The following is a 26,961-nucleotide window of genomic DNA, read 5'->3' as shown; positions in this document are numbered from 1 at the left end:
AAGTCAATTGTGAAATTAAAAAGCCAGCTGTGACTCCATATATAATGTACGAAATAATGGTTCACTCAGACTTTTGGACGCTGTTTTTATTCAGTTTACAGCGTTAAGAGTGGATTTGATTTAGTTTGTACCAAAATTACATTTGGGCGTGTGTCCGCACCCCTTGTCAATGTGTAAGGGAAGTCTAGCATAATAAGGGAAGTATTAGACTTCCCTTTATAAGGGAAGTCTTGCATAAATTCAACAAAGTTCAAATGTTTTTTTCTGGTTTGTGAGCCAGTAAGTGGTGGTACCAAACATTGAATATTGGGGGAACAAATGAAAGATTCAACATGAAATCAAAATTGACCACATTTACTTACATAATTATCATTCATGGTCTTATTGTGACCAATTCATTAGTGCACATAATAAAAAATAATAAAAAAACATAGCAATAATTTAAAATGTAGCAATTTGCTTATTTTGCTATTTACCTCGGATTTCAATTAGGTTGCGCAAACACTATGCAGAGTTGCAATTTTAATTTTAAGAAGTAAAATTAATATGATTTGAAATTCAAAGAAATCTATTCATGAGAATTACAAGTATAGCTAGAAAAGGAAGGTTCATCAAGACAAACTCTGAATGATGGCTTGACTAAGCCTTGTCTGATAGTTATAAATGTACATAGGAATTTTTAAGGGTTTTATACTTTTTAATAAATTAACTTTTGTTAATTATATTACAGTTCCACTTCCTGTGATGCATGACCAATTCACTTAAATTGTCAACTCCTTAACTGAAAGGAAACCCTTCCGAATTCTTAATTTTAAAGTGTAGTACTCTGAAATGACTTTATCTGTCACTTGGGCCACAAAAACTGTTGGATAATCTTAAAGGTGCTGAATGTAAGTTTTTGACTGTACTAAAGCATAAAGATACCTTAATATGTTTGCAGTTTGAGTTCACATACTCGTTTCTCTGAAAAAAACAATGCTACAGCCAGTTATTTTATCATGTAATATGCTTTCCATGTCGGAGCGTCTGTTTTTGTTTTGGTCTATGTATTTGCTAAATTGATAAAGTGGGATTGAGCCATGAATAATAAGTTTACTTATACTGTGTTCAATTTAAATAAATGAATTCGCTTTCTGTTTTTTATTATTATTATTATTATTATTATTATTATTATTATTATTATTGCGCGATATAGGTCTTACATTTAATTCATAATGGTCTTAAAAGGTCTTAAAAAGTCTTAAATTTGACTTGGTGAAACCTGCAGATACCCTGTCGCCCTGTCCTGTTGCATGTCCTCACAGGCAACCTGAGGAGGAATTTGGTCTGCACTACCCATTTCAACCACTAGCTGTCATACTTACATACAGCACCTTTAACTAACTGTTTTAACAAAGTCATATTTGGTTTAGCTCCACTAACATCCACTTTTTTACAGTCCAATCAACTCCCAGTAAAAAAAAAACAAAAAAATCAAGTCCTTCCCTGGATATTTCTTGTTTTGAAATTATATTGTGGAAGAAATAACATTGAATTTAAAATTTAGGATTGAAATTTAGGAATTTAAGATTAAAAAAACGCATATTGATGAACCTCTAAGCTGGATGTTGGGGGTCGTGTCCCTTTCAATTTGCATGGTGGTTACAACCCTGGATGTAATATTCTCTCTCTTTGTAAAAGTATACAAAAGTTTACCAAAAGCACAATGGTACATCATAATCGGGGATAAATAGATGATTGGAGGATTATAACTGTCATAAATACAGATCACTGGTATATAAATAACAAAATGAATACTGCGGATTGGAGGTGAGTCCTTAAATTAACTCTTACAAAAACAAACAAATATAAAACATGAAGTATATTTACAGATCAATATTACCCCCTAATGCAGAGGGGGCATGGTGAACAGTTCAGCCCAGTGCTAGTCCTGTTACAGACACACCAAAGGCCAAAGATCTGAATAAAAACCTGCGATTGAGGCTTTGAAGTCTCCAGTCCAAGCAATCAGGAAAAATCAGAAGGAACAGACAGCAATGAAGATATTGCAGTGGAGAAGAATGTTAGAAGAACAGTAAAAGGAAAATGTAGGAGATGGAGAAGAGCAGGAGATCCTGAAGTTGACCATGTTGTCATCCGACTCCAACGTTTAGTTTTTTTACGTCGTCTGAATTTCGATGGACTGTGTTCAACATACCAAAGGGCATCGGTGTACAAGTCTGGATAAACGCATGTCCTTTAACTCCTCCGTTTTGTGATTTTTAATGTTGTTGGTACCAATGACGACTATACTGTGCTATACATGTCAATCTTCATAAACATGAATGTGTAATTATGAATAAGTGCTGAAGTGAGTTATGAGTACATTCAAGCAATTTAGACTCATTCGGGTGTGATATGAGGGTGAAGTCCTGGGACGAGCCTCAATCTATTGGCCGGATCATCATACGGACTGATTTGAGCGAGTAGAACCCGCCTCCGTACTCCGCCCAGAAGATCCCATCTTGGAACTTGCTGCGATACACACCACCAGAGTACCATACGCCGTTCAGATTGGTTTGACCGCACGCGTTGTACCACCAGCCGCCTTTGTGGAAATGAGCGCAGTTGCCTGGGATAGAAGAAGATGGAGAAGAGAATGCAATGAGGATGACAGAAAACGTATTAGAAAAATGTCAGCAGAACCGATTCCATTTTTGAAACTCAGACAACCCTTGTCATTTGAACTCAAGCACAGTTTCTTGGTGCGTCCCTGATAAAACGTCCCGAGCATCATTGGCGATCGAATCTGTAGTGGCACCATAGACCGTGAAAAAATATGGAAAACTCAACATCATCCTTTTCCGCTTGCCAGAGTTGAAGCTTTCAGACGGCCTGCACGGCGCTGACATCTTGGGACCGAGTCTGCGCAGTAGAGATTTCTGGACCGGAGTTGCGCAGTAGAGAGCAGGAAGTACATTCGGGATATCAAAAGCCCACCCACACTCTCACAGATATAGAACAATTATTTATGTTGGTGTGAAATAAACTGTTAGTGCCTCAGTGACACCTTGACTCAGAGAAGACGTCGATCTCAGCTGTCAATCATGACGTCACACACCCGTTTTTATAGCATCAAATAACTAACTAAAACTAAACCTATTTTAAAAACGAACACTTGAAATGAAATCATCGTTATGGTAACTGCCTTCAATGACATTAACTAACTTTGGGGGGAAAATATTGAAGTGTAATTTTATTGTTTTGTTTGCCTCGCGTCCATTAGAAAACACAGAGGCAACTATACTGGGACCGGTCACCGGGGGGCGATCGAGGCGCGAAAGCTTCAGTAAATGAGAGGGGTGCTGCAGGCTTGAGTGGGACATTATTAGCTTTGGAGCTGTCAGGGTTGTATGACATTCAAAATGTTACTTAGAATGATCGCTTGACAAAGACTTTTCTGAAAGTTAAGAAAAGGCATTTTTTAGGGTTCTATATATCTTGCAGACATATATATATATATATACTTTAATAAATTAACTTTTGTTTCATACACCAAAACACTTTTAATTTGCCTTTTTTTCATAATGTAAGTGGCTGTTAGCATCTGACCTGTAAAGGCATCTTTATCCCTGTCGAGCGTTGTGAAGGGTTTTCCATTGTGGGTTGTGAGGGAGTCTCCGGCATTGCCCTGGTAGGTGCCCAGTCTCAACCTGAAGCCCTCACTTTCAGACTCCAGATGGAAACTACTGTACTCTGCATAGACCTTCTTCCCAACCCAGTCCTCCAGCTCCACCAGCAATTTGTAGTCTCCCTGCTTGGCTAGGTTATAGATGTTCTCCAAGCCCAGCCAGTGCTCTCCATCTATGTTCCCAAAGCCTTTCTGTGTGGGAGAAGGAGGGAGGAAATAAGAGAAACTGTAATAGAGACAGAGTATGTGACAGAGAAGTTTGATCTCTTCTCCAATGGAAATAGTTAATATAAGTCTTGAGCGCGCTTAGTGGATTTATGCGTGTTCCCCCAACTGTGTGCAGTTATTCTACTTGTTTCATTTAGTTTTTGTCATTGAGGAGGATTTGAGGTATATTTCTGTAGGCCTTCAACTCTGGACTTACAATTCACTCATTTGGCAAGTGAACACACTCAACTTTGGATAAATCGGTGAAGTCACTCTCCCAAGACAGATTTTGCAGGGAACTTGAGAGCTACTTTATAAAGGCATAACTAGATTTTTCCACTGATTTTAGCCGTGTACAAGGGGAAAATGGTCATTTTCGGGCCATTGCTCTTGGAAAGGGAATGAATTATGTGCGATGGATCTACAAGCCTCCTATATATCACAGATATAGCTCTTTGGTTTCCTCAACTAAAGATTAAATGTCTTTTCCTGTTCAGCACTAATGCTGTAGAAAATGTGTTGTGCAATACATGATTAGATGTTTTATTTATAAGTAATGATCTATTACCATGCCACAATATTACCATCTGATATTAATAAGCCATTAATTATTGTCATAATAGTCAATAACATCCAGATGCTACAAATCTATATTACTTCATTTATTGATAAATAAATAGATACAAATAGAATTTAAGCACACTAAAATCTACAATAAACGATTTTGCATATTACAAAAAAATTCTAATTGACAATGATGAAATGACTTTTGCCCTAATAGTCTGTCAGAGCGTCTAGAGTAGATGTTGGCCTGGTGGCCTGCATTTGATGCAGAAATACTGGATTCAGCTCATTTCTACAGCAATACAAATAGCAATGCAAATATGCAAAATATAGATTGTATCTCTAACAGTGTTTGCACTAAGCGGCAACCTCCTCCAGTTTCTCTTGAAGCCAAGACAGAAGTGACTAAAACTGCAATTCAATGACTGGCCGCTAGAGACAGGGTCCAGAAGGGAGCAGAATCTCATTGAGCCTCATGTTTAAATGTCCAACTTTAGAGCAGAAAAAAACATGTTTAGCCTGGTACAAATTGTGGATTTGGTCTATATAGCTAATGTTTCCCTTCATGACAACTGTGAGGGGGTCCATTTTTTTTATAACTCATTCGTTTACATTATATTAAGCCTTAAAGTTCTGCAGAATTAAGGGTGTGGCCACTTTGAGTGACAGGTGGATAGCCGTTTGTCAGCTGTCTGTTAGTCATCGTGTCACCTCAGCTCCGCTCATGTCCCGCCTCTTTGCCCATTTTCTGTTATCTGGGAGTGACGCGTGACTGCCAAGATACCAATGGCCAGCTTGACCCTACTTCATGCTTCAAAACTGCGTCACAGACACTAAGTCAATATTTGTTTACAGACTTTGGTTTGCACTCAAAGAGATTTTTTTGCTTAAAACTAAAAAAAAAATATTAGAGAGATGTCGTACCTATATTTGGATGGTCTAATTCGATCAGTGGTGTTACTGGCCTGAAAAGTCTTAAGAACTGAACTAGTAAATCACTGTTGGGCCTTACTGGGAATCTCATCACACATTCCATCCATCTCACAAATTCACTTACACATACACACTCACATGACAGGGATGTGGAGCAGTTATGTAAATGCAGACACTGGGGCTGTCTCCAGGGGTTGCCCTATTTCCCTGATTCTTATCAGATGTTTAGACTTACTAAAGTTGGATAAAGACTCAGGAAAAAGGAGTTTACTGCTTGTTCATTGCAGTTTTTGCACATTCGTTGGTCTGCAGTGTGTTGTGAGAGCTTACCTTGTAGTTCTCCCAGTTCCTGAAGAAGTTGACCGAGCCATCTTTCCTTCGTTGAAAAACGGTCCAGCCTCCGTTGTCTAATTTATGTTCACACCAGGCCTGAATCAGTCGATCACTACCCTCTGCCTTCAACAGATACATCCCACTGGTGCTGTGCCCCGCCTGCCTCACCTGGAAACAGTCTCTGAACGGGCCTGAGGAAGATGGAGAGAAAAGTAAACTGGGTTTTGGATTTAAATATCCAGCATAGCATCAGTTCTGGCAGGTCAGCTGATCACGTCTACTTATAGGAATAAGACATCTATCACAGTAATATCAGCAGCGATCATGTTTCTCCAGAGCTCATTTACCCTCCTCCACCGCCAGCTCCTGCTCTCGTCAGTCAGGATTTGATATTCTTATTCCAGTACAGTGACATTGACAATTTGTATTCCTAATGTGTCTTACACATTCTGACTAGCACGTAAATTAGTTCTGGTTCACTTGTACATTTTGTTGTAATAATAGTGTATTATCTTGGTGTTGTGTATACTGTATATCTAATTAATCTCATGCAGCTCAAGCATGTCATCTACTGACATTGACTAATTGGAATATTTGTAATCCTATTCATAAAGATTTACATCCAGTTAAACAAACAAAAAGACAGGCAATCAAAATCCACTCAACTTTTAAAAAGGCTTTTAAAGCAACAGACCATATAACTGCAGCACGTGATTATAATAAACATTATCATCTGTTGGTGTTGATGTTATTCTAGTTATTGCTCCTGTTGAAATGGGCCTTAAAGCTACACTATGTATTTTGTAATTTTTCTGTCCACTAGTGGGCGCCTATTCAAAACAAAGGTGTAGTTTGATGACGGCAAGTTTGAGCTCAGGATCTTAGGACATGTGGTTTTCTGCTCACAGCAAGAGGAAAAGAATCAGGATGGGACTCAGGCAGAAATCATGTTGATGAATGTGATTATTAACGTTACTGTAGTATGAAGCAGAGCAGGACCGAGTGTTGTGGAGCTGAGCAAGGCCACTGGAGCGATTGTTGCGCAACACACGACTCGCGCGCAGCGGGACTTTTATTATGAAAGGACACAGTCGCCGCTTTTCCGGTCATGAGAATGAGGTAACGCAGCTCTGTTCATCATATTAGATACATTTAAGTGCGTTTCAATTGATGTTATGATGTTACTCTGTGCATTCGCTCAGCGGTTACCGAGAGTAACGCAGATATGACACAATTTACAGGCGACTCCCTCAGACGTCCCGGCTCCTTGGTTAAAATAGCAATTTTCTCCAGTTTATCAATAGTTGGAAACCTTTGGGATATTGTAAGAACTCAACTGAACATAATATATAACACTGGCCTGGTGGTTATTGGATATTTTATTGCAATAATACTACATAGTGCACATTTAACACTGTAAAAGTTGCTGACTGGTTCCAGTGTCCGTGTATAGGTGGCTTTGAACGGCATTCAGGCCTGCAATGTTTTGGACACTTAAAATAGAGGTCTCGAATCAGTTTAGGGAGTTTTCCTGACTGAAGAGAGACACTGTTGTCTTAATTGAAAGCTCTCTTTGTAGACTCCCGATCAGGTCTTCTTATGTCTGGATTCATCGTCTCTGCCCTGAGATCTCCCAGCACTCCAGATTTGGCTGAAAGATATATACCCTTCTTTGTCCTGATGAAGTTACCATGCCCAGACACCAGCTCAGGCCTTGTGCGACTTTTCCGCTTATTTTTCTTTTTCCTTTTTACTTGAGCTTAAGCTAAAATCATTATCAGTCATATAGGGGTGAGCCAGAGATGTACAGTGAGAGAGGAAGAAAGAGATTCCCCTTTGCCAAAGGCCCTTTTGAGCGATATGGTTGGTGTGTTGCATAAGAGGAGTTTTTTCTGTGTTGAGAGGGAGTTCTTCGATAGCTCTAGCTGTGCTGAAAGAGCTGTTTTAGCCAGCCATGTCCCAGTGTGGCCCTGACCGCCTGTCCATGAATGACAGCCGTTGAGCTCATACAGACAGGCATTGTGCCGGGTGGCTTCGAGCGGCAGGCATCAGCAGAGTTAGGGGAGTGGGCGTTTTCTCTGCTCAGGTCCTGGAGGACCCTCAAACAGAACTCCATCTGTCATCCAAAACTTCTGCATACATCTTCACTGGGCAAAAAATTGTACTGTACAACCCCAGAGGTTAGTAGAGTGTTTTGCTTTGGTCAGCTGTGGTTGTAATTCTCTGTGTTCTGGGGTGAAGTGAGCTATACTGAGCTGTCATTAGTGGTCAGTCACGAGAGAATCGGGCCCTATCGAGTTGTCTTGGCTGCTCGAGAGGCGGTTTGCTTCAGGAACTTAGAGATTTTATCATTGTTTAAGTCTTTGGTAAAACTGAAGATCTGCTGGATAAGCAGTTGAGATTGTTTATTGTGAAATGTGGCTATGTGAGAGAGACAGGGAATTGGAGAAACCTACCACTGGAGGTTGTGTTTGTTAAGATTTGATGGTTGCAATATTTATACACATACTCAAGACATTATCACTAAAAGCTGTAGTCCAAAACCACCATCTCACACTTTCACATGCTTGCATATTTGGCATGCCAGGTCATGTGTGGGATCTTACAAAGTATAAGTGCTTCTTTGGAGAATTCTCCATTGTGTTGAAGGATGTCATGAAGTGACAGTCAAAATTATTTTTTTTCTCTTAAGACATTGGCTATTGTTGGATATTTATGTATATCATTGGCCATTCGAAAACCAAGTGAGCTGCCCACACCTAAATAGCGTTTTTATGTGTCGTGTGCTCTCTATGTGAAGGCTAAAAGACGCTACCTTAAAGATACCTTGTTCCGACTAAACTCTAAGGCTGCATTCTTGACAATCCCAAAGTACTTTATCTGATCTCTGTTGATTTTGTGAACTGATATATTCAATTCAGTATTAATCATCTAAGAACCACTTTCACAAGATACATATTTGAAAAAGCATTTTAAATCAGTCATTTTATGACGTTCTGTCATCTTAGAAGATAACTCCCTCTATAGGCTGTATACATCCAGGTAGTTCATTAGGTTTTGGAGCAGAAGTTACTGCCATTGTGCTGGTAACTATACATTTCACAAGCATTGGGCTACATCTCCCTTAAGTTACAAATTCTATGAATTACTTTTATGTAATAGACTTACACACTTCATTTACAATACACACAGATCATTCCCCCTCTCTATTTCATATTTAGTCTCCTGTGTGTGCAGTAAAGTTGTGTTTTATGGTTTTCCATTTTACTGACAGTTACATGGCTGTAAAACCTGACGAGCAGGGATGTGGTCTTGAAAGTGGTACCATGAATGTCAACATAATACCGCTAAGAATGGCGGCAAGAGAGAGAACAATCTCAGACAACCTTGCATTTCTGAGTGAATAAAATTAAATCCTTGCAAAATGTACATCTGTTTAAGGTGCAACGCTGAGTGCTTATGTCATTAAGCTTAGCAGCTTAAAGTGCTATAACAATGCAACAATGGCGTGTCTGAGTGTCTTGTACAAAGTACTACATACTTTTGTACAAAATATGCTTCTCTCTCACCATCTTTTAGTAGTCATAAATAATGGCAGAAGTGGTCTACCACTCATGTGCTTGCATACACTGACACCCATTTTTTTTCTTTTCTGTCTGATGTCTAATGCTTTCTTTTAAGGTGGAGGGGGGGGGTTGAGTTTTGCTGGGTAAGTGCTTGAAGACATCTTTTAGCATTTATGTTGCATGTTCTTTTTCTTATGTGTACTCCTCACTGCACAGATACAGTTTACATTTTAGGCATACAGAAGCCCAGTTCAGCTTAGACTACCAATTCCTTCACTTCACTCTTCTCTGAACCTTTTTAATCCATAGTTTTTTTTTGTTTTTGTTTTTTTAGGAGGCTTGTGTGAGTGCATGTTTTCACGTGTGCGCTCCGGAATCCATGAGCTCATATTTTGTTTTCATGGGCTGCCAGAGAGGATTCTGCAGGAGCGGAATAGGATTCTGTGATTTGTCTCAGTAACTTTTGGCATAACAACAGTGCACTAGCTGTTCCTGCCACTCTCACTGGAAACGTTCTACCAGGATAGATGCAACATAGTGGCACAGCGGTCCGATTTGTTACTTTAGTTTTCAGAAGGGTGGTCACGAGTGCCTCCTTTGCAGCCACCTTTTTTAAAAATATTGCAGAGCCCACAAAGATACTGGGTACTGACTGCTAGCCAACAGTCTATTAGACGATTCATCACCAAAGTGTGTTTTTTCGAGAATGACGGTTATCGTTTTGGACAAGGCCCATAAGACAGTTGAGAATGGGATGTGGGATCAGAACAAGATGTAAGCCGTCAAGTTACATGTATGGAGCATCTAATAAAAATAATTAATAATTGTTTGTTACATTTCTAAAGCGCTTTTCTGGGTACCTAAAGTGTTTTACATTTTGAAGGGGGGAATCTCCTCAACCACCACAAATTTGCAGCATCCACCTGGATGATGCATGGCAGCCATATTGCGCCAGAACGCCTTCCTTTTCAGAAGGAAAGGAGGACATCCTGGTATTTTTTATGACCACAGAAAGTCAGGACCTTGGTTTAATGTCTCATCTGAAGGACGGTGCTTGTTACAGTATAGTGTCCCTATAAATATACTGGGGCGTTAGGACCCACACAGACCACAGTGTGAGCACCCCCTGCTGCCCTCACTAACACCTCTTCCAGCAGCAAACCTAGTTTTCCTAGGAAGTCTCCCATCCCGGTACCGGACAGGCTCAACCCTGCTTAGCTTCAGTGGAAAACCAGTCTTGAGCTACAGGGTGCTATGGATGCTGGCACTAACTGCTGCACTAACATTATTGTACAGTAGCCTAGGATTGTAACTCCCCTATGTGACTATTAATTCATAGAAGTTGTCTAATGTGTCATTGTGTCTTTAGTAAGATTTTGAAAAATTAACAAAGAAACAAGTGACTTGTTTCTAGACTTCTCAAGATCTTCCAGAATTCTGTCCCATATTTCAAGTGATTTTGCCTCTGTCTCTGGTCACTTACCATCTGAAGTGAGGGTTCCCTGTGGGGGTGGCGGCATTCCCAGTGGGTCGGGTGTTGGGGCGTCCATTCGTGATCCTCTAGGAAATGCTCGATTGTTGTTGTCTCTCTGAATCTCATTGGTGAAGCGGTTGTTGTTGGCCGGAATGCTCTCTGGTACCACCTGCACCAGCGGCGGCACTGCTGGAAGATCTTGACGTCCATATCCACGGAGACATCGCTCCTCCAAGGCGGCGATGAGCACCGATTGGTTGTTGACTGTGCCAGCAAGGCCTGCGAAACGCAGCTCTAGCTCTTTGTAACGAGAGGCCAGTCGGAGCATCTCCGTGGTGACATTCAATATGCGGTTCTCCAGCTGCGCCAGTTCCAGCGAGTTGTCCCTCTTGCGGATGATTTCATGAAGCAGCTGCATGTAGAGCTGCGTCACTCTGGAATTCATGTTACGAGACTCTTTGCGTAGGAGCTTCATCTCATTTACTAAGTTCCCGTCCACGTCCGCCACTAGTTGCAGCATTTCAATCTCCCTTCGCTGCTTGGAAAGGACCTCCCGCACATCAGAAATGTCCATACGGGTCACCCGGTCTTTGTCTGGCTCAGGTCCTGAAGAAGAGGCGCAGATCGGACCTGTGATCTTCTGCTGGGGCATCAGGAAAGTGTAGGAGCATTTCTTGGAGTCATCAGCAGGTGCTCGCCGTTTCCGAGATTGCATGAGTTGATTTCCTGAGTGGCATTTGCGGAGCAAGCAGATGGAGAGGCAGAGCATGATGCCCATGCACCATGTTACGCATCTCATGGTTGGTCCTGTTATCACCTCACCTTCTTTTTGTTAGCTTTTTTTCTTCTGTTTTCTCTTCTCTTCCTCAACCTCCAGACAGTGGTACACCCACTGGTTCACCTGTAAAGAGAAAGAAAATCAATCAATCAATTTACCTTTAAAACATTTTCTTTTTTTGTTAGTAAGATTTTGCGTCAACTTTTACTGTTCTAGACACATCCTTTCAGGTGATTTAGCTGGTTACTAAGCTAAAGGGGCTTTGATAAAGAAACTACATTGCTGACGAGTACAGATGAGGATTGAGAAATAGTGAAAGGAGGACGTACTGGTGCAGACCCCACAGCAGAATTTTACCCAGCAGCCCATGTGGCAGAGTGGAGGACAGAAAGGCCAGAGTGGTTTTTACTTGTTTCTTTCAATGTTCTAATGGAATGCTGCCATGAAAAGTATGTGTATTAGCAGTTCAACATGGTGTACAACCTTTACCCCTTCTGTTCTCACAGGCACCCTGGCGTGCTATTCAGCCTCATCTCAGACACTTAAATCAAACACACATTGTATGCTTCACATCCTCCACTAACACATGCCCATGTCCAGATGTTTTACATCCTTTGCTAACAGATCATCAGTCCTCTGATGTCATCACCATGGCATTTAATACACAACACCCATCGTCAGAGTGGACTACAACCATCCTCCCATCCTTGTAGCTCCTGCTATCTCATTATCCCCTTCTCTCCAGAGTTCAGTGGATCAAATTCCTAGGTGCTCTTACATCCTGCTGCGTATCCCATTCTACAGAGTGCAGTATTTAACAATCTCCCACTCTGAGTATCCCAGCACGTCTTCAGTTTTTGGCATAGCAGCACTCTTCAGGAGCTGCGTTAGGCTCCTCTAATCCCAGTATCACCTTTCCCTTCACGCTGAGCTCTGCTTTTCATCAACACCTATGTGCTCGCTCCGGGTTCTCCTCCCTCTGTTTATACAGACACACATTTTTCAGTCAGCACTTCTGCCATCTGTGCTGTTGAGAGACCAAAGATGTGTCTACAGATCCAGTACAGTTCCATATACAACGTCAGCTCCACTGGAATGCTGTATTGTCTCCTATAAGAATGTTTTGCTGACATTTTAATTTGAAAGAGAGTTAGATACGAGTGTTACTATGACCCAAAAGCGCAACATTTGAAATTGGAACATTTTGAGAGAAGAATCTGTGAATAATATTTTTTGTTTTTTGGTCTGAATAAATCAGTTAAAGGTGCCCTAGAATGAGTTGAAACAATATGTTAAATAGTTCTCTGATATCTACATAGAGGGTATGTGGCTTATTTAAGGGCAAAAGTTGTCCAGATACAGTTTTACAGGTCCATTTACAACCCTATAAATTGTCCCTAGGATGTAATGCTCTGTTTTTGCCTTATTTGGAAGGGTCATGAATATTAATGTTGAGCTCTGTTCTGATTGGCTTATTTCAGCAGCTCACAGAACACTGCAGTTCAGCTCGTGAGTCCTGACCGTCTTGACGGAACACAGACCGACTGAATTACACTTTAAGCAGAACATCTCAAATAGAGATTGCTAAAATGCAGCGTACTTGTTTATTGGTGTTTTCAGATCATCCGCGTGCGAGAGAGAGAGCTCGCGTGCATATGGTTACCAGATTGTATTTGTTTAGGAAAAACACCGGATACATGTTCTTTTCACAGAAAAGCTCTGTTTAGGGACTGAAATCTGGCAAACGCAAGCACGAACGCTCTACTTTCCATCAGACAAAACCAAAACCAGTGATTTTAGACTCGTCTTTTTTCGTCAACGATATTGTATGTTTATATAGCGTTAGTCACAATGTTTCTTCAATTTAAGACACTGAGCGAAGCTTGCTTGCTTTGCATTGCTTGCCAAACAAACGAATGATCTTGAATTAAATTGTTGTGGTATCGGATTATAAACATCAACCATGACTTTTGACATTTTTTATCTGTGGGAAGGGTAGAAAAGTCCTCACGTCCCCTGCACAGCCTGGAACATGACATTTGTGTCCATGAGATCTGCCGTTTTCACTATCCTCGAGTGTCGCTTGTTTATCTGCAGTCCCGATGATTCGGCTCCGTCAGTTCCGCCTGACAATGAACATGTTCGGACAGATGCAAATGTTGGGGACGTGCATATAAATGATCGCTAGTGATTGCTTCACGGTTGCCGTTATGCTGAGAATCACTTTTTTTCTGTGGTGTTATTTCATTTACGAGATTTACATATGAAGGAGGAGGCAATGGTGTTTGAGACTCAGAGTATGTGATGTCCATGTACTGAACTCTTATTATTTCAGTATGGCAAGGTTAATTCAATTTTTCATTCGAGGACACTTTTAAAAATGCTAAAATCAGACTTTTCAATGTTAATCTGGGCCTTTTATTATGTAGATTCCCAGCACTAAAACTAAACCAGGTCAGTGACCTCCTATATTTTTATTATTCTGCTCTCGTCCTCGGTTTCTTTATATTATAACTTTGTTTTCCCTGTAACTTTATATTTGTTTGCTTGTTGGCTCTACTGTCTGATTCTAACTGGATGTAGTCAGTAATCTAAAGTTAACCTATATGCTTAGGGGTGGGTTTCAAAAGTGAAATGAAAGCTCTGAACTAATCATACACGGTGGAGCAATTTGACACGGCAGGCTACAGACTTTAAGCATGCTGTGTGGAGTGAAGAGATTAGAAAGTGAGAATAGTGTTAGACGAGGTTTAAAGGAAAAGTGGGCTATAGTGAAGAAATTGGGTCACATACATAATCGTCCTTCTTACTGGTCTGCCAAACAAGACACCTGGCCTTGAACCTGACTTCATGGGAAAAGAAGATCTTGTGCAGTCCAGAAACCTGCTGATTTGTCTCCATTTGTGTTGATCTCCCTTTTCATCACTTTCCCTCGCGCTCTACTTCAGGGACCGACTTAATCAACCTAATCATCTCTAACTATCAACGGACACTACGTCAACTGGATTTTCTCCTGTCATTTTTCACAATCACACAGGAAAAAAACAATTCCAAATATTTTGGCTTGGACGTAGTAATGGGCAGCTAACATATCCAGAACAGATGTGAGAATGTCGGCTCACGCCAAAACAGAACGATTCAGGGCGTAGTGGTTCAGAATGTTAACCTGAGGGATTGAGAGGAAAACTCTTACCTTCTAATTTGCTTATATTGCTCTCCCTCCCTTCGGTCATAAAATGGAGGGCAGCATTTGTCTCCATTATGTAGTCTTTCAACCTTTCACCGTCACTAATAAATAGTAATAGACAACTAAGGTATGCCGTTTCTCTTGAGCTACGCACAAGATGTGAATGTGTACCTCACTGTAAAGCATTAATATACCACTTTATCTATCTTGCAACTCATGAATAACAAATTCTGCTTTTGTTTCATTTCATTTCTCAAAATTTAACAGATTTCAGCTGCTGTAGCTCAACTAGTGGAGTGTTATGCTACCAATGCCAAGGCCATGGGTTCGATTCCCAGGGAACAAGCAATCTGTTTGTATTGGGATGTGTATATTTGACTATCACTTTGGATAAAGTAAGAGTCTGCCAATTGATTACCATTTTTGTCTGTTGTTTATATCAATTTTCAGTTTATTTAGTTTGCTCTTCTGAGCTCTGCGAAATTCTGGCACTGTAGACTAACACTCGCATTCAAACTGTCAGTAGCTAACCAGTTAACTAGCAAGCTTACGTTAATGCAGTTAGGTTTTTAACATGGCTTTTGTCACCTTTGCTCTTGATTTGGCTATGGCTTACTACCACTACTGCTCTGTGGTGATCCCAATGGCTCCCTATCCTTTCCCCACCCATCTGAGTAATACAGCTCCACGCTCTATACAATCTATTCACTGTTCCCATGATTCATTTCATCATCCTCTTTTAGCTTTGATGTGATGTATGGACAGCTGTGACCCTCTACTGTTCCAGCCAATTGGCTCTTCATGTGTTGTTAATAGCAATAATTCATAGAGCTTCCAGAACAGCTTCCAGACTGTTCTGATACCCTTGGGTACCTCGGATGTTTTTACGAAGTCAGTATCACTGTTATGATGTCACCGGCCAGTGTAGCACATGAACATTTAATCCGTGTTCTTGTTTTCATTGGATTTGACTCTGCTAACATCAGTCATGCTGGCTGTCAAAGACTAAATCCCAGCGGTTCCACTGCATTGGGCAGAATTAGAGGTTGTTCACAAAAACAATTTTAAAATTCGAGTCACAGTACTAATCAATGGAAAGAGCCATGGACCTTGACATGCCATCTTAAAAACAAGACCCACTGAAAAAGCAGCAAGACATTCCACTACAGAGACGTCAGCCCATTTTTGCATAGTTAAAATGCAAAATCACAACATGTTCTTTCATCCAGCTATGTTGGTTGTATTTCTTTTTGAAATATGTACTAGATGGATGTCTTTGACATTGCAATGTCTCTTACAACTTTATCAGCTATCTTCTAAGACGACGTGGTGAAGAACTTTTAAAAGTATATCTCAGTACCACTGCAATCTGTTCCATTGCACTGTCTTATGCTTTTTGGTCGCTATACTGTGTGAACAACCCTATAGAATATCATTATGGAAACTGCTGTACAAACAAAACTCAGTTAAACAGGGTCCCTGGGTTCATTTTACAGTTCATCACAGAAATCAGCTTTTCCTTAGTCCTGTTTTTGTCTCAGTTATCCATCTTGAAAATACCCAGAAGAAGGGTATTTGCCTGGACACATTTGTTTTAGTAATAAAGTCTCACTTATTCCATATTTTTACAGAGCACTGCCAAAATCCTTTATTCCTCAAGAGTATTTTTTTGTGAAGCTCAGCTTAGAGAGAGGGGATAGCTACTGAGATTTGTTTATACTTGCGTCTTGGAAGTCAGCTTTGCCAATTCTCTCTCACACTCTCTTTTTATTGCTCCGTCTTTATTTATACTTGATCACCATCTCTTCTGTACTCAATGTCTTTTACAGTAAGTGTCTTTTGTAGTTCCAGCATGTAGAGCTGAAGAGTCTAGCATGGCACCTTCTTGTCTGGCCTTGTTAACAACACTCCATAGGGTTGATGCTGACATCAGCATCTGCTCTGTTGCGTTTATGGCTTTGGCTTTATTAGAACCTTCTGAATAAGAATGTAGACAATGAAAAAGCTCTTTTGAGATCCAAACTGTTCCTGGTCGATTCATCTAATCATCGAGTCAGTTACTTGGATAATTTCACAATGGCAAATGCTGTTTTCTGGCTGGCCTGGTTGTGTGCAACGTGCTTTGGTGGGCCACCAGGAGCTGTTTTTCCTTGGCTCTGCTGGGGTTGGATCTGAGCTCCAGTCGTTAGCTCATTGCCTTTCTCTTCACTTAGCGCCCAGCTCCTCGTTTCAGCCTGTGGTGTCTGGCATGACATTATTGTGACTTCCTCTGAAGTGAGTAAAATAGCTCTTGTTTTTGTGGGATTTGTGCCCAAGTGTCTTTGATTTCTGGTCAGCTGTTTCAAGTCAAATTTTGATTGGGCAGTTGGGAGCCGTTTAAGTGGTTAACTAGAAAACAGCGGGTAATATAAAGTGTTTTGTTAAGGGTGTTTGGACCACTGTTAAGAAAGCTTTGATATGGGACCATAAAGTCACGTGTTTGTCTTGCAAATTTTATTAGTCATAGAGCTGAGTGTCAGTTTGAGCAGTTTTACAAGAGAAAAGGTTATTGCTGGAAAGTTTAGACAAGGATATGAAGCATCTTATAGCGCTTGTAAATCGACAAGGCGGTAAAGAAAACCTTTAGATAAATGCTTGTAAAGATTTGTATTTTATTTGTAAAGCAAATAAATCCCAAGAGAAACATTGATTTTTACATGCAGCATGCTGTAACTGATGTTACCTAAATGTTCTTCATGTTCCAGGGTTAGTTGCTGTTTACATCCTAATGAATGTAGCTGTTTGTACAAGATGGCCAATTTTAAGTTTATATGATTATTCATTGAACTGTGAAAGAAATAAGATCTGAGCTAGTCAACCAAACAACTAGCTCCATAAAATTTTAAGAGACAAGTCTGCGGTTCCATGACTCAACAAGATGTTACATTTAAACACTGCATTTACTTTGGCAGTATAGTGGTCCACAACAATCCCAAAAAGCTCTGACCAACTGTTTGTATGATGATATAAAGTCTCTTAAAAGCTAAACTCAGAAGCCAGACAACTCTGATCCTACCTGGCTCATCCCATCAGCAATTGCTGCAGTTTTTACCACATGCATTTACACACAAACACATCAATTATTTGATATGAGACAATAGTGGAGGTAGTTGAAAAATATATCTAAGTATTCCACATCTGGCTGTCAGACTTTCCCAAGATGACGGCAGCCAGTCCAGTAAACACATAGACGCACTTCAAAAATATTCCATAATGAGAAAGCAAGGAAGAAAAAAAGAGAGAAAGGAGAAGAAAGAGGAACAACTTGAGCGATGGGCAGGAGGGATTGACAGAGGGACAAATGAGGGGCCGTACTGAATTTGTTAGGATTCAGGAGGCAACACTACTGGAATCCAGAAGCTTCGAGAGAAAACCGAAGGGAATTCTCATTCTGCTGTGGTTTGTGAAATTCGTAATATTGGAACAGCATGAGAGTAAGAAGTAAGATCACTACACAAACAGCAGCTTTTTGTTATAATCTGAAGTCTGTATAATAAATGCAACACACGGGCCACGCTTTTTAGTATGGTAGTAATGTGTTGCAGGGCTTGACATTCTAAACAGGCTGAAGATCAGAAATCCAGGAAGAGTCAACATATGATACACTCTTGTTCAATCAGGAGGAGACAAAATTAGCAAGATTGAAAGAGAGCGTAAAGGCAAGGAAAAAGGAAAAAGAGGTCATAGTAGATTGGAAAACATGCCCCAAAGTTGCATTTTGTAACTCCATCCCAAGGAGTGCAGAAGGAAATGAGTATTGGCAGAAAAGAGACTAACAGGGCATGATGTAATGAATTTATGAAGTGAAATGTGGGCATGTGGTAACTTTAATTGAGTTTGGAGCCCACAGCTAAATAAAAGAGAGAGCGGGAAAAAGAAGCAGTCCTAGAGAATGCAGCTTTTCACTGAACGTGGTTTGGAAGGCTCAGACCATGGTCCTGATCGCCACCCACAAGCCCTTTTTAAAGCCTCCCAGAAGCTTCATTTCACTCGAAACTTGCTTTTAGTGTGGGGCATGCGAATCATGAGAAACAGAGCAGAACTTTTTCTCCAGCTTACTTGTGCAAAGGTAAATCAGGCTTAAAGGATGATCTCACTGACAACATTGACAAAACATCTAGAAAGTCATTTTCAGTAAATCAATGATGAGAAGAATGTTGACAAAGTTTACATTTGGTTAAAGTTAAATGTACTCCATGTATTTGCTTCCAAATGGGTTTGAAAATGTTTCAGGCTATTTTAACAAAAAGTTGACATTTAGTGACTGAAATGTGGTGTACCCAATAAAGTAAGAAGTAAAGCAGATTTCCCCTAAAAACCTTGAATGTATGCGTGTGCGTGCGTGTGTGCGCGCGTGTGTGTGGGAGCGTGTGCGTGCGTGTGCATGCGTGTGTGCGTGTGTGTTTTTACAATGATTATTAATATATAAACATTGATTTCAAAAAGTTCCACAACATGACCTTTACCAACAAGAATTGACATTGTATTGTCATAAATATATCAAGTGATATATGTTAAGAAACTTTTTGACCTTCTTGTTGCATTATTAATGCATTTTTGAATCAATTGGTTAGATAAATTAGCATCATATTGTTGACCCTTAGTTGGACACAGCAGTTTCCTGAGAAGCTTTATAGGTTTCTGCATTCACTTTATTCCCAAATCTTTAAAACACTTTCTCATTTAGCTTGGCATTTTTATTGGCCTCTGTTCTTGTACGGTAAACAAGATTGCAGCAGTTGCAGATGAAAGTGTGACCCACATCGAGATGTTTGGTCTGGAACTCACCATTGGCAGGGCTCAATCTGAGGGGCGGGATAAACGGTTGTCTTTCAAACTCCCTCTGCATGCAATTGGATAGCGCTACAACCAACCAGAGCAACGAAGGTGAAGCGGAGCCGTTGATAGATTTAACTTTCGCCGTATTCGGTCGACTAAACTCCGAACACATCTTCCCTTTTTAAGAATGACTTCAGTGCCGTTCTTTGTTCTTTTCTCAGAGAAAAGCTTGTCTTGGACTAGTCTTCCGGAGTCGCGGTCAAAGCTGATTCGAAAGACCACCGTTCGCCAGCTTCTGTGTTTACTAGTAGCACGCAAGCGCAACTCTGCCGTCATTATGTTAAGCCCCGCCGACCGACTCTATACACGATGTGATTGGCCCGACCACAGTTTGGTTTGTACAACTCCGCCTCAGACGTGTATTGAGAGTTGCTAGGCGATCCTCGCGGCAGATTAGATTTGCTGACGCTGGGGTGCGTCTAGATTTCTAGGCTAGAAACCGTGTGCATTTCTGCAAAAGGCCAAAGTTATCTCCACATGTTTCTAATTACCTTAGTGCTGCAGATAAAAACAAGCAATGCTTGTGTTTGTCTGTTTTAACCTGTTGAAAGGAAGATGATAAGAGTGGAACAGTGTTGCCTCTTATCTGTTACGTGCAAGGCTGTATTGAAACTCATCTTGCTACTTTTTCTTAGTCTCATCAACTTTTTTCTCTTTTTTTTTGCTGCAAATAATTCATCCTAGACCACATTCAAACCTTGCTTTATATATATATTTTAGGTGTTCTGTCTATTATTGGATGCTTTTTAAAAACTTCTAGATTAAAGTTTGAAACTTCTTCAATTGACATTGCTGGAATGTTTGCACGTCCTGATATTTCTGAAACTTTTCATGAAATGTAAATCTAGAATCAGTTCTGTTGCCTTCAGTTCTCTGACAAAATATGATTTTGCTTGTTGTTTTTAGATGAATGAGTAATTAAAATGAATGTCTAACAGCTGCAATATGTATCTGTGAGCAATTATAGAAGCTCACGACACGCGAGCATCACAGATGCGATTCATCACCAGTACCCACAGGAATTGACCAATAAATTTGAACAATGTCAGCTTTTGGCCCTTATTTACTCAGCATCACATTCTACTGTCACCCCTTCAATTCAATTCAGTTTTCCCATTTCAGCGTCTCTATCTGCAATTTTAAGAAACAGTAGGTAATACTACCATGAGTGTCTTTGAGTGTGAAAGACAGAAATTCTAAGACGTTTCTCATGTGCTACAGGTGAACCGTGTGCCAACACTTCAGCACGGAATGTTCTCTGAAGAGTAATGACATGGAACTTTGTCCAAGAGCGGCTTCTTTTTCTCTGAGCGGATTTTAGTTAGCTTTATGACTCTCTGAGGAAGCATACATTTTTCTAACCTTTCACATTTCAGTCATTTGGTTTTGTTTCACTATTCCGTTTATCTGCATAATGTGTTCACACAGGACACGTCCGTGCGTCATGTCTCTGTTTTTGCACGTGTTACATGGCTCGCATTGAGTAAAAAACTAGTTACACGTGATAAGACCACTGCATTCCATTTCCTCTTTGAATGCCCCCTTCATCTTTATTTACAACATTTGGTTTTGTTCAATGACGCCTCCTGGTTTTGTTCCTTGTGTGGCTGACAGCAGCAGGACATTGAGGGTAATGGTGCTACAGCACACTAGGTTTGTGATAAGCCTGCAGAATGGCCACTGTCAAACCAGAGATGTGTGTGTGCAACGTGTGAACCTAGACGTTTCTACATGAGGAAATGGTTAGTGTAAAACGACCTTCTGTCTTGGTAGGTTTGTTTTCCTTAACTAATTTTTTTTATGAATAGAGTCCCTTATCCCCTACAGAACAGTACATAGACGCTCAGTAGACCATATTTCCAAGAGCTTCAGCCAGAGGAACCGTTAGGAGCACCAGGCAACCAAGAAACATCTACAACATGCTACAATAAAATCTACAAACCACAGTCCTCAAAATAAGACGAGCCACAAAATACAGCCTTCGCCGTACAAGAAGACACAAGCCACAGAGAAGCCGACACTGTTTTAGATAGCACAGTTGAAATCTCTGTGAGAGTATCAGTCTCAGAACGTGCTGAGCGAGCAGCTCTTAACCAAGCAAACAAACACACCCATCCAGATGCAATTGCCCCCTTCTGCATGACCTCGAAGTGGACCAGAAAACGCACAGAGTCAAACCCATCTCTTTTTCTGAAAAACAAACAAACAGAATCAATTCTGGGTAATTCTCTGCCTTTGATGTTTGTTCTACTTCCCTGCTCTTGATTATGAAGAAAGAAAAAAGTAATCCAATGCAAACTCTCGGAACGACCCTATGACCGGATCGTTTGGCCCACTCGTACCCTGGCTGAGCGCACAGGTCAGTAAAATGAGGAATTTGTTCAGAAAAACAAAAACATCAGTGAATTACAGGTATAGGCAAGTTCCAAACAAAGACGCGGGTAAACTTCCAGATGTTGACAGATTGAGGGATGAAAAACGAAATATCAGAGAAAATATGTGAAGAAGAAAAAACAAGTGAGTGAAGAACTTTTACCCAGGTGTCTTCTGACCTTTACTGCTGTCTGTTTTCTGCTGAGATCCTTGTGGTTCACCGGTCCTTGGTGTCTTCCGTGATTCCTTATTCTCCCAGTGGCTCTCTAGAAGTCCTTAAAGCTGCACACATCTCTTGTATCCCAGGATATTAAGGCCTCTCCCTAATTGGATCCCTAATGTCCAGGACCCTGCACAGCCCAGTAGCGAGCTCCTGTCCAAGGGCTCACGGGATCTGGGCAAGTGGCATGCCTCTGGAACCCTTCAGCTGCTTTTTGGAAACTGAGGAACTCTCGGACAGCAACTCCAGTTTTTCATGAAGGATGAGGGAGGGGAGGGGTGTGTGGAGGGGGTTTGGGGCGTTTTTTTTTTTTTTTCCTCTTCCTTTTCTCCTTCTCCTTTTTGGAGGGAAGAGCCTAACCCCTCCTCTGATGTAACGGGTGCTGAAATAGAGACAGAATAACTCGACCCCTTCTAAAATTTCACCTCCCATCAAATCTCTCATTCTTTAGGGAAGGAGGAGGAGGGGACAGCAAGCAGTGGACAGGGATCTCTCTGAACTCGGGGAGAATAGGCTTGTGGTCTTTGTGGCCACGGAGAGGACTGTTTTCGTTTACAGCTCAGCAGCACGAGACTCCACCGTTCCTTCCTGTTGTCTGTACTTAGTTTTGCTAAACGCTCATGCTTTCAGCAGTCCTGAGAGGATGGCACAAGTTGAAAAGATAATGATCTTCCCACGCGTGTCTCTCAGATGTTTGTTTGAAATGGATGGAGGAAACTGAGGATCATTTGGACAGTGTGGAGCATGTGTTGGCCCAGTGACACCAGAATGTCCTTCCCTTGTTTTCTTCTATACATTTATAGCAGTAATGCTGTTTGCGTGCAGTCACTAATAATCTTCAGAAAGATCCTTATAGTTCACTCAAGAATGAAAATTCATGGTTTGCTCACCTCTTGTATGACTGACGGACATTCGTGGAACCTAAAGAAAGACATTTTGAAGAATGTGTGTTGTTTTTTGTCTATACTGTGAATGTCAATGAGGTCATGTGCTTGTTTGAGTTGTTTGTTTGACCCCATTGAGTTTCATTTTATAGACAAGCAATTGAAACATTCTTCAAAAATCTTCTTGAAAGAATGTCATAGAAGTTTGGAATAACATGCGGTAAGTGTAAGTAAATTACACAATTTTCACGTTTGAGTGAACTGTCCGTTTAAAGACATTAAGTTTTTTTTTTTTACTGTTAGTTTTCCATACCGAAAGGAGGTCTAAGGGTGAACAATTGCACTGGAACAAATGTTAAAACAGACATGCATGTGAATGTATAACCACAAAGATGTAAACATATTATATGCGTTTATATGTGATTAGTGTGATAAAATCGCTAGTCTGTGTAACATTATACAGTCTTTCAACTTCTGTCTGGACTGTGTAATACAGTTTTCCACTCGCAAGAATTATGTCAGTGACATATTAAACAAAAATTCATCCTTGAACAGTAGCCTTATTGAAAAGGATTATTGATCATTTTTAATGGTCAAATACACAATTATGGAATATAATTTAAGGTCTATATGGTCTTTAGCTAAATATAAGATGCATGTTTTCATGTTCTATGCTCCTGGAGCCCCAAATACTTCCATTGTAATTGCATGACTTTAACTAATTTAAATGTATTTTTATTTGTAGTAACGAACTGAGGGTCACATTTATTTCCTGTGGTTATTGACAGCATGTTCTAGAAGGAAGAAGTGATTATTCTCTTTGTGAATTATTTCGTACTGAAAGATATGTTTCCCCATTAACTGTGTAAACTGTGTGTGTGTGGGGGGGGGGGTGTTTTTGTGACATATGAGGACACAAATGTGTATAATGGCATTGGTATGACACAGGTATTATGAGGACATTGGCCATTTCAAACTGCTTATAAATCATACAGGATGAGTTTTTTAGAAAGTAAAAATGCAGAATGTTTCCTGTGATGGGTAGGTTTAGGGCCAGGGGCAGTGTAGGAGGATAGAAAATACGGTTTGTATGGTATAAAAACCATTACGCCTATGGAATGTCCCCATATGAAACACAAAAACAAACTGTGTGTGTGTGTGCGCGTGCGCGTGCGTGCGTGTGTGTGTGTGTGTGTGTGTGTGTGTGTGTGTGTGTGTGTGTGTGTGTGTGTGTGTGTGTGTGTGTGTGTGTGTGTGTGTGTGTGTGAGCGAGATCTGCAGAGGTGTTTAAATGAAAGTGTGATGCCTGAATGGCTGGACTTCACCCCCTTAAATGAGGTGTCAAGGAAATGGACAGACGTCTCCTGTTCGGTAGAGATTTTCCCCCGTTCTGCTTTCCCACAATAATATTTAGCTTGTGCCTGAGCTTTGTTTGACATTCACAAAGCAGTAATCTCTCTTCTTCTCTTTTTCACTTTATACATAGCACTGATGGTAAAATCAACTACTGTTCAAATATTTGGGGTCAGTAAGTTTTTATTTTATTTTATTTAAGAAATGGATACTTTTATTAATCAAGGATACATTCAATTGGTCAAAATTGCATGCAAACATTCACATTGTTCCAAAAGATTTCTATTTCAAATAAATGTTGGTCTTTTGAAATTTTTATTCATTAAAAAAAAAAAAAAAAAATCCTGAAAAGGAAATATACACTATATTGGCAAAAGTTTTGGGGTGCCTGCCTTTACATGCATATGACATCCCATTCTTAATCCATAGGGTTTAATATGGAGTTGCCACCCTCTGCAGCTATAACAGCTATAACTCTTCTGGGAAGGCTTTCCACAAGGTTTAGAAGTGTGTTAATGGGAATTTTGGTCCATTCTTCTAGAAGCTCATTTGTCACGTCAGGCATTGATGATGGACGAGAAGGCCTTGCTCAGTCTTCACTCCAATTCATCCCAATTCTCAAAGGTGTTCTATCAGGTTGAGGTCAGGACTCTGTGCAGGCCATTCAAGTTCCTCACCAACAAAATCGCTCATCCATTATTGGGCCTTGCTTTGTGCACTGGTGCACAGTCATATTGGAACAGGAAGGGGCCATCCCCAAACTGTTCACACAAAGTTGGGAGCATGAAGTTGTCCAAATTGTCTTGGTATACCTCGTGAACTTTGGAGGTCTGTAGCTATTGACTCTGCAGAAAGTTGGTGACTTCTGCACACTGTGCATCTCAGCATGCGCTGACCCTGCTCTGTGATTTTTTTTTTCGTTGCCGTTATTGGCAATTGCTTCCACTTTGTTATAATACCCCTAACAGTTGACCGTAGAATATTGAGTAGTGAGGAAATTTCACAAACGGACTTGACTGAACGGATAGCAACCTATCACGGTACCATGCTTGAATTCACTGAGCTTCTGAGAGCGACCCATTCTTTCACAAATGTTTGTAGAAGCAGTCTGCTTGATTGTGTGCACTTTTTGCCATAGAAGTGATTGATGTTGAATTCAGGAACATCTGAATTCAATGATTTGATTGGTTGTCCCAATACTTTTGGCAATATAGTTTATCTGGTTTCCACATATATTAACCTGCAATGGTTTTGAAATTAATAAGATAGGGATAAGTGTTGACTTGTAACTGATGACTAGAGTAATGATGCTGAAAATTCAGCTTTGTTACAGGAATAAATTAAATGTTAAATTGCCCAGCTATTTTAAATTGTACTAGCATTTCACAATATTGCTGTTTTATTGTATTTTTGTCAAATAAATACAATGATACCCAAACTCTTCAAACTGTTGAACTGTAGAGTACTGTACATATAGGGGGTCTATAAGTATAAGCATTAAGCATTAAAGTATAATTATTTATTCAGATTTTTAATCTATAGTCTAAAATTTCCATTAGTCATGCTTATAATCATTGTCGTCACAAGTTACTGCTTTTATTTATGTCTGTGTGGTACTACATTATGTTTGCTCTATACTGAAATTGTGTACATGTGTTGTCTGGCACAGAGATGTAATATTCATCTTAACCCTGATTTGCTTAGAGATGAACCATAATGATAAATTAAACAATGCTCACAATGTTCTCTCTCTTTCTCTGTCTGTTTTGAATCAGTCTGGATTCTGGGATTGATTTGTCTCTCTTGTTATTTTTTCAAACTTTCATCGGTGGCTTGTGTAGTGTTGTTTTTGATGATCATCGCAGATGTGACGCTCTGATGTAATGTCTGTATCAGACTGGTGCTTTTTTTCAGTCCCAAGTTTATATCCTTAAGAACATGATGTCACAAACGCACTTTGATATCATCAATATTCACGTTTTTCCAAACAGTGGGGCTGTAGCGAGTTAAATGCTGCCAAATGTTTCTCCAGAAGCTGCATATCTTTCTTCCTAATGCAGATACTTCCTGCACATAATGTTCCTCACTAATCCAAATATTTACTCAGTATAAAATAAGCACTCTTTACTATAGACAGGGCAGAGAAAAGCATGTCTGTGTACCTCACAACTATAGACAGACAAGAACAGAGCACAAAAAAGCTGAAGAATATGCAGTTACGAAACAAATTAAAGATTTCTCTTCTTTTTTTTTAACTAAAAATGAAATAATTCCTTTTGCTGTAAATTTTGTGTTCAAAAATTAAATCTATTTGTGTATGTGCATTTGCAGGTATATATCTGTCGGATCTGACCTACATTGATTCGGCCTATCCCTCCACCGGCAGCATTCTTGAAAACGAACAGCGTTCCAACCTCATGAACAACATACTGAGAATCATCTCAGACCTGCAGAGATCCTGTGAATATGGTGCGTATCAGATATATTTCGGTGTTTGTTTCCTTTGGGGAAATGAACAGAAATAAAGGCTTGTTCACAACA

General features: G+C 40.2%; 2 protein-coding genes across 4 annotated transcripts in view; one reads left to right on the top strand and one right to left on the bottom strand.

Moving 5' to 3' along the window:
- The window catches only part of ralgps2 (Ral GEF with PH domain and SH3 binding motif 2), a 163,221-nt gene that overhangs the window by 105,741 nt on the left and 30,519 nt on the right, over positions 1-26,961 (top strand). For both annotated transcript variants that reach the window (XM_067417208.1, XM_067417207.1), the window contains exon 10: positions 26,752-26,889. In XM_067417208.1, the coding sequence (XP_067273309.1) occupies positions 26,752-26,889 (138 nt within the window). The remainder of the gene's footprint in view (positions 1-26,751; positions 26,890-26,961) is intronic.
- On the bottom strand, positions 114-22,382 carry angptl1a (angiopoietin-like 1a). Of its 2 annotated transcripts, none has more exons than XM_067418532.1 (5): positions 22,127-22,382; positions 10,757-11,648; positions 5,705-5,898; positions 3,592-3,862; positions 114-2,611 (listed from the first exon to the last, which is right to left on the bottom strand). In XM_067418532.1, the coding sequence occupies exons 2-5, from the start codon at positions 11,544-11,546 to the stop codon at positions 2,424-2,426; spliced, it is 1,443 nt and encodes a 480-aa protein (XP_067274633.1). In that variant the 5' UTR covers positions 11,547-11,648; positions 22,127-22,382; the 3' UTR covers positions 114-2,423. The 2 variants fall into 2 exon arrangements, with proteins under 2 accessions (XP_067274633.1, XP_067274631.1); XM_067418530.1 differs by having other exon boundaries at positions 22,143-22,382.

Source organism: Pseudorasbora parva, chromosome 15, assembly GCF_024679245.1.
Source record: "Pseudorasbora parva isolate DD20220531a chromosome 15, ASM2467924v1, whole genome shotgun sequence".
In the NCBI taxonomy this organism is placed as follows: domain Eukaryota; kingdom Metazoa; phylum Chordata; class Actinopteri; order Cypriniformes; family Gobionidae; genus Pseudorasbora; species Pseudorasbora parva.
This window is presented reverse-complemented; position numbering and strand designations above follow the sequence as displayed.

Excerpts from the sequence above, each read along its gene's own strand:
- angptl1a (XM_067418532.1), bottom strand. The coding sequence starts at position 11,546 with ATGAGATGCGTAACATGGTGCATGGGCATCATGCTCTGCCTCTCCATC. Across the intron at positions 5,899-10,756 it reads GGGAACCCTCACTTCAGATG|GCCCGTTCAGAGACTGTTTC; the intron begins GTAAGTGACCAG and ends CATCTTCCTCAG. Across the intron at positions 3,863-5,704 it reads GGAACTGGGAGAACTACAAG|AAAGGCTTTGGGAACATAGA; the intron begins GTAAGCTCTCAC and ends TCTCCCACACAG.